The 7,944-nt window shown below is 49.4% G+C and overlaps 1 protein-coding gene across 1 annotated transcript; it reads left to right on the top strand.

The window, feature by feature from the left end:
• The first annotated feature begins 870 nt into the window (after positions 1-870).
• Positions 871-7,281, top strand: Lor (loricrin). The gene has a single exon (XM_026789332.1). The coding sequence runs from the start codon at positions 5,630-5,632 to the stop codon at positions 6,995-6,997; it is 1,368 nt and encodes a 455-aa protein (XP_026645133.1). The 5' UTR covers positions 871-5,629; the 3' UTR covers positions 6,998-7,281.
• The last annotated feature ends 663 nt before the right edge of the window (positions 7,282-7,944 follow it).

Here is a 7,944-nt window from a genome sequence, read left to right as displayed (position 1 = left end):
GGCTGACGTGACATGAAGTGGTAATCAGGTTTTTATACAGATATCTCAGTAGGAGCACTCTTGGTGCAGGGGATTACACAACAGGTTTCAAGAACACTCACATGCAAGATTAGTTAAGAGCAAGAGCCACAGATCTGGTGCCACTGTGAGGTACCGTCCCCTACGTGGTCTGCCTGTTGACAGAGTGGATATACTACTTAGAAGGGGTTTTCCCTACTAAATGATACATGGGGTGACAAAAGCAATCACAGAGCGTTATTCTCTCCTCCCACTTCCCTAACTGCACAAAAGACACTCGCCTTCTCAATCCCCCTGGTGTTTAACATAACGTCCTGTACACTGGTGCTGCCTGTACCAAGGAACGCAGAATTCGAGTCTCAGATTTACCTTATAGATGAGAATAGAACAGTGGTTAGTATATGCTAGCAAGGGAAGGCAAACAGAGCAGCTGAAGGATGCATGGTGGGTACCAAAACATAGTGAATAAGAAGAAAAAATTCCTATATGCCCTGTCACTGTAGGGCGATTACCATTTACAATAATGTGTTATATATCTCAAAATAACCATAAGGAGCTCAAAGTTTCCAGAACAATAGAATGTTAAATACTTTGTTCTCATCATTTCACATGTAACAAATCATCACACTCATGGGTGTAGAGCCATCCACTGGAGCATGGGAGGCCCAACTGGAATCAGAAGTTCTCGAGGGGGAGGGTAGGAAATTGGGAAGGAGTGTAGAGAGGTCGTGGGGAAAAATGCAGAGAGGGAGGAAGTTGGACATGACCAAGGCACTTGTATATATGCATTAAATTCTCAAAGAATACATTTCGAAATGATAAATAACAAGAATTTCTAATCTTATTGCATGTTTCTGGCTAGACTGAAGCTCATTATGCAATCCAGTTTGGCCTCAAACTCACATACATACACCTACCTCTGCTTCACAAGTGCTGGGATTAAAGGCACAGTTCCTTCACAACCAGCTTAATAAGCAATATGTTTTAAGAGAGTTTTGGGACATGAATAGATTTTTTTTAATTATTCTTTTTATTTAGTTTTATTCAGTTGCCATTAGAAGCCATCTCATTTGGAGAAATCATTGATTATGCTATCAAACAGGTAGCCCTTTATGACCCAGTCCAGTGTGCTTCCATCAAGGTCTGTTGACACTGACAGCGACAGGTGTTATTATGAGTGCCTCCACAGTGACACCACTTGACGCATGGCTAATCCTGATTCAGATGTGCTTTCTGCATGAAGCATGTTGGTTTCAGAGCCTAAGTATGGGAAAAAGAATGTAAAATGTCTCTGTTGTATTTTTATATTTATTACTTGTTATGGGGTTACTATTTGAATATAGTAAAGTAATAAAGTATATTAAAACTCAAAAAATTCATCCCAGTGGATCACACACACAAAAGACGTGAAAATGAAAGGTAACTCTTAAGAAAAGGAAAGGTCAATGGGAAAAGAAGGGAGTGAGCGGGGAATGAGGATGAAAATGACTAAATCTGATTGTGAAGAGCACGAAACTGTCAAGTAAAAATGGAAGAATTATCACACTATAATCCATAAAAATACAGCAATTGGGAGTCAACTAAAATTAAACTTTTAGTCATTTTGAATTCTTAGCTGTTTGGAGTGGATTGCGCTTGTGTTTCCCAAGGTTTGGATCTCATTTAGAAACACTGTGGCCCTCAAAACCTTTGGGACTCAAGAAGAGACTGAAACTGCATTTCTAGCTTCCATTCTGTAAAAAACCAACGCAAAACCAAACCTTTGAGACTACTAAGGGAGACCACTTCCAGATAGAACACAGGCAATGACTTCCAGAAAGACCCCAATAGGCAACGTAATTACAGAGAAAAATTAACAAATGTGACTGCAAGAAATGCAAAAGATTTTGCTGTACATAGGAGACAAGAGAATAAAGAGACAGCCTGACAAATGGAGGCCACTCACCCAGTGGGTGACCAAGATACAGAATAAATACAGAATTTTAAAAGTTGAACATCAAAAAGAACAGATGATCTAATAAGTAAACGGGCAAAAGAACAAAACAGGCACTTTCAAAGGGCCAAAAATTCCACATTTTAGCCGTCATGGATATGCAAACCAAAGCTGCAATGAGATTCCATGTCACTCCAGTCAGAGCAGCTTCCAACAAGAGAGAAGGAAACAGACAGACAAAGTGGTAAGAATTTGACGGGGTTGAAAATACTGATAATGCCGATGAGAATGTAAATAAGTTCAGCTACTACGGAAATCAGTGTGGAGATTCCTCAGAATATGGGAAATACAGCCTGTATATGATTGTTATCCCACTTCTGGTGTACACCCAGAAGAAACAAGTCAACTTACTCTAGCATTGCCTGTATACCTGTGCTTGTTGCATCACAACAGCCAAGTTATGGAACCAGCATAGGTGTTGGCTAGATAAGAAAATGTGGTATACATGCACAGTGGAATTTTTTTCAGCCATACAGGAGAATAAAATATATGATTTTATTTTATAATCAATGACACTTAAATACCAAAGAGAAATGAAAACCATGATTTCTGAATTACAGAATTACAGACTTCTCTTTCCCTAAATGTCCCCACTGACTGCATGGTAACTAGGACTTCTCCTACAAACTGGTGAGGACATGGTAATAGGCCAATGTGGTCCACAGAGCAGTGCTAAGAGCCACTTGTTCCCATATATCCTGACTAAACAAAATGACTCTTTTATGCCGGTGGCAACCACTCTCCAAAGAGGATGCTAGCACCATGGTGCTAGCTTCGAGCTGAGAAACTTGCCTTCTCAACCAGCTCCTGGCTTCTCTCTACTGCATCCTCTAAGGACAGAAACACCCAGGATCCTCCTTGGTTCACCTGAGTTCACAGTGTCCAAATGAAACAAGTGCCACAAGTTTCTAAAAGCCAAAGTCTAATCAGGATCATTTAGATCATTAATGCTCCCCCATAATTAAGTCAATTTCTGATTAGAATTGTCATTTCAACAGAGCTGGGTGGAGCAAGGTTCAACTGTGGTATCTTAATAGCAACTGAGTTCCAATTATGAAAGAAGGGGGAAGCACTTTGTTCTTCATACACAAAGGGGCTGCTCTTGGCTCCAGGGTCTTCAGGGAAGATTTGAGTCAATCTCATAGGAGAACAGTTGAGCTGGCTACACACTCCTTCTTACCCATAGCATCCAAGGGCAGGCTTGACTTGAAGTGAGAATGTGCTGTCCTGTCAGAAAATGGCAGGGAGAGCAGCAGCATGGAGTACATAACACATTCATACTTTGTAACTATTCCTTCTTCCTGCTCCTATGAAATAGATATTAGGGTTCCTGTTCCGTAGACAAAGCAAGTGAGGATCAGAAAGCCTCAACACTCAGCAATCAATAGCTACTGTACTCCCCCATGGAGGGATTGCATGAGCTACTTTGCCCGTGGTAACACAGGTGACAAGCAGTAAAGGAAAGACCCAAACCCAGTCACCAAACTCAAGTCCATTCCATTGTATGGCTGCCCCTCAGAGGCCTAAGTCACCATGCATCATCACAGGACACCTGAGACAAAAGGCCATGGTGGAAAGGACCCCAGGATCTATCTTGCTAGTTTTTACCTCTACAAGCAAAGTCATTATCGACCAAAATACCTGCTATCACTAGGAACAACTCAAAGTAACCTAGAGCCGGTTAGTTACAATGCTGTCCATCATGTACCATCCAGAACTGGGAGCTGGAGACTCATAAACCCTCACAACCAATAGGCAGGATGGAAATACCCCAACAAAGTATTCATGGCACCGAAGTAGAAAAATTGTGGCAAAAAGAGAGTTGGATTCTAAGGTTTTGAGAATTTCCAAAGTAATGAAGACCAGGAATCAAACAGCAAAATTTGAAAGATGCTCCTCCTTGAACTAATGTCTGAAATCTCCAGGTTCCCTTTAGCTGCTTCCCAAGTCTGGAACCTATCATCCTCTGGTTAAAGCATGCAACCCCTCACAACCAATAGGCAGGATGGAAATACCCCAACAAAGTATTCATGGCACCAAAGTAGAAAAATTGTGGCAAAAAGAGAGTTGGATTCTAAGGTTTTGAGAATTTCCAAAGTAATGAAGACCAGGAATCAAACAGCAAAATTTGAAAGATGCTCCTCCTTGAACTAATGTCTGAAATCTCCAGATTCCCTTTAGCTGCTTCCCAAGTCTGGAACCTATCATCCTCTGGTTAAAGCATGCAACCCACTCTGGCTGACAGTCTCCAAGGCCAACCTGCTTACAGTTACATCAGAGAAGTGGCCAGTCATGCACTAAACGCCTATCCCTATCCCAAGAATTCCAAATCTTCATGAATGGGTCAATCCTTTGCTTGCAATCACAAGGAGGTGGGGCCAAGACTTACTAGTCACGTAACTAGGGCCAGACTCAGGAGGTGCTTGATCAATAGATGAGTCAGGGCAGGCAGAAGAGTATAAAACCTCTGCAGCTCAGAAGCTCCTCACATCACCATCACCTCCTTCCCTCACTCAGCTCCCCTGGTGATTCGGGTAAGTGTGGGCTCTCCTGGCTCTCTGATCTCTCCAGCTAGCCTTGCTCAGCTTGCAGAGGTTAAGGGACAGGACCCCTCTCCCCCTTTAGAAGCTACTACATTCAAATTGATTAGGGATTTAGGAAAGCACTGAGAGAGCGGTAAGCTGCTTTTGGGCAGGTGATGTTTCTGGTCTTCTGGCCAGAACGCTAAACTCAGTCAAGAGAGGACTGCCTCCTACCTCTCTGGCACCCGAAGGGCTGAGGGCTAGAACACAGGAGGGCTCTGCAGTTGGTGCACAAGGCATCCTGCCATGAACTGGATGAACCTTGTGGACCTGCCAGGAGAGGCTGAGCCTACTCTCAGAGAATGGGGAGGGTAAGCCATAGAGTGGTGCTGATGGGAGTTAGTGGAGGAGCTGTTCTGAGCCATAAATGACCTGTGAGATGCTGGGCTGCAAGCTCCTACTCGCTGCAATTCTCCACCAAACTTAGACTTCTGCCTATCCTCAAAAAGATGCCTGCTCTCTTCTGGTCAGACGTGCTGGTCCACATGGTTTAGTACCCTTGCCTCTTTTTGCAGGCAGAACCACAGGAGAGCTTCCTTGTCTAATAAATGGCTCTTGGAGCATATCCTCCCTCAGTAGGACAGATCAAGATTTTGAACTAAGGGCTTTTGCAGAAAATGAGTCCTACAGTTTGCTAATGTCCCAACAAATCTTTTCTTGTTGTGCTAGTGGAGATTTGTTCTCTATTGGACTTTGAATCAGGACTGGGACTTGGGAGCACTCTAAGAGATGGAGTGTTCCTTCGTGGGATATAAGAAGCAGACAGGAATGTCGGTGCTCTGCCCTCCAAGTCACACAGAAGTCAGGCAGAATTGAGGGAGAAGGGAGGCACCACTAAAGGGGCCTTTGTCCTAGCAAGAACTCTGCAGCCCATGAATGGAGGGAGTCCCAGAAGCCTGATCCACATGATGCTGGGAGTCAGAAGGATGCTGCCATGGATGCGGCTGCTTTTTTTTTTTTTTGCAGCATCCTCTTGCCGCTGATCTAATGATGCTCTTCTGCACTTCCTCCAGGTTTCCCCTTCTCCTTAAACAAGATGTCTCACCAGAAAAAGCAGCCCACTCCCTGTCCTCCCGTTGGTTGTGGAAAGACCTCCGGTGGAGGAGGCGGTGGTGGCGGCGGCGGTGGCGGCGGCGGCGGCTGCGGCTACTATAGCGGAGGTAGCGGCGGCGGCTCTAGCTGCGGCGGTGGCTCATCTGGAGGTGGCTCCAGCTGCGGAGGCGGAGGCGGTGGCTCCTACGGAGGTGGTTCCAGCTGTGGCGGCGGAGGCGGCTCCGGTGGAGGAGTCAAGCACTCCGGAGGCGGCGGCGGCTCCAGCTGTGGGGGCGGCTACTCCGGGGGCGGTGGCTCCAGCTGTGGCGGCGGCTACTCCGGGGGCGGCGGTGGCTCCAGCTGCGGTGGCGGCTCGTCCGGAGGCGGCTCTAGTTGTGGAGGCGGTGGCGGCTCCGGTGGGGGCGTGAAGTACTCCGGTGGCGGCGGCGGCTCCAGCTGCGGTGGCGGCTACTCAGGCGGGGGCGGCGGCTCCAGCTGCGGAGGCGGATCAGGAGGCGGCGGCTCCTACTGCGGAGGCTCCTCCGGAGGCGGCGGCGGTGGCTGCGGCGGCGGTTCCGGAGGGAGCAAGTACTCCGGAGGCGGCGGCTCCAGCTGCGGCGGCGGCGGCTACTCCGGCGGCGGCAGCTCCAGCTGCGGCGGCGGCGGCTACTCCGGCGGGGGCGGCTCTAGCTGTGGCGGCGGCTACTCCGGCGGTGGCGGATCCAGCTGCGGCGGCGGCTACTCCGGCGGCGGCGGCAGCAGCTGCGGTGGCGGCGGAGGTGGCTCCTCCGGGTCGGCCCAACAGTATCAGAGCCAGAGCTACGGCGGCGGCTCCAGCTGCGGTGGTGGCTACTCCGGTGGTGGCGGCTCCAGCTGCGGAGGTGGCTCCTCCGGCGGCGGCTCCAGCTGCGGAGGCGGCGGCTATTCCGGTGGTGGCGGCGGTAGCTGCGGCGGCGGCTCCTCCGGTGGCGGCGGGGGCTACTACTCGTCGCAGCAGACCACCCAGTCCTCCTGCGCCCCCCAGCAGAGCTACGGAGGGGGCTCTTCAGGCGGAGGTGGTAGCTGCGGAGGTGGCTCCTCTGGCGGCGGCGGCGGCGGCTGCTACTCCTCTGGCGGCGGCGGCGGCGGCTGCGGTGGAGGCTACTCCGGTGGCGGCGGCGGCTGCGGCGGCGGCTCCTCCGGTGGCAGCGGTGGCTGCGGCGGCGGCTCCTCTGGGGGTGGCGGCGGTGGCTGCGGAGGCGGCTACTCCGGGGGCGGCGGCGGCTCCAGCTGCGGCGGCGGCTCCTCTGGGGGCGGCTCTGGAGGTGGCAAGGGCGTCCCGGTCTGTCACCAGACCCAGCAGAAGCAGGCGCCTACCTGGCCCTGCAAGTAAGGTCCTCAAGTTGCCACGGAGACAAAGGATCTGGAAGTGTTCTCCGTGGGCGCCGACGGGCTTAGCTTTCTCATGAGATTGCCTGAGGTTTCCAGACCCTTCACGCCTTAACACTCCCCCTGCCCCAGAAGAAGCCTTCCAGTCACTCAAACTGCATCTTGTTCTGCAGATTTTCCATCTTGGTTTCTGAATGTCTACCTCCCAACTCCAGTGCCTCCTCAGTCAATAAATTTGCAATTCATGAGAATCTCTTGAGTCTCCACTGGTCTTTGTAGCCTGGAAATTCACTCACTCCATGCTGTTCTTGCGACTTCCATTCATTCATTCACACTTACATTCGTTCAGCAAGTGTTCTATCCAAAGGTAAAGGGAATAGGTAGTAGGGAGGACTGGCAAGTAATGACCAAGGATGTGAACCAGCTTGTCCTCCAAACATAAAGGAAAGCCTTCATCGGACAGCCTCCACATCCCCGTGCCGTTGGGCAGTCACCAGGGGTATGCCAGGTCTTCTTAAGGGAGCCTACCCGGCAATTTCTCACAGCGCAGAACGTTACTCTTCAAGTTCGGGAAGCAGGGTGCCTGTGCCCTGCAACACTAGCATACAAGGACTACAGAAGAAAGAGATGCAATACCTCTTTGAAATCGTTCTCTCCTGCCTCTTTGGCTCTCTGCCCCTTCCCAATTCTTTTCGCTCAAGAGAGTCCTTTGCTCAGATTTTAGCTAACTAGCTACCAGAGGTCCAAATCCATTGACGTGCTCTGACCAGCGAAGGACATGACCCCTGCACAAGAAGACCCCTGCCCAGGTAATCTTCCTGCTGACTGGAACTGCTTTCCTTCTCCATGAGTCCTTCCTCATGACACATACATACATACATACATACATACATACATACATACATACATACATACAATAAAAATAATTGCTATGTCTCTGGTGAATACTGA

Source organism: Microtus ochrogaster, unplaced genomic scaffold (genome assembly GCF_000317375.1).
Source record: "Microtus ochrogaster isolate Prairie Vole_2 unplaced genomic scaffold, MicOch1.0 UNK16, whole genome shotgun sequence".
In the NCBI taxonomy this organism is placed as follows: Eukaryota; Metazoa; Chordata; class Mammalia; order Rodentia; family Cricetidae; genus Microtus; species Microtus ochrogaster.
This window is presented reverse-complemented; position numbering and strand designations above follow the sequence as displayed.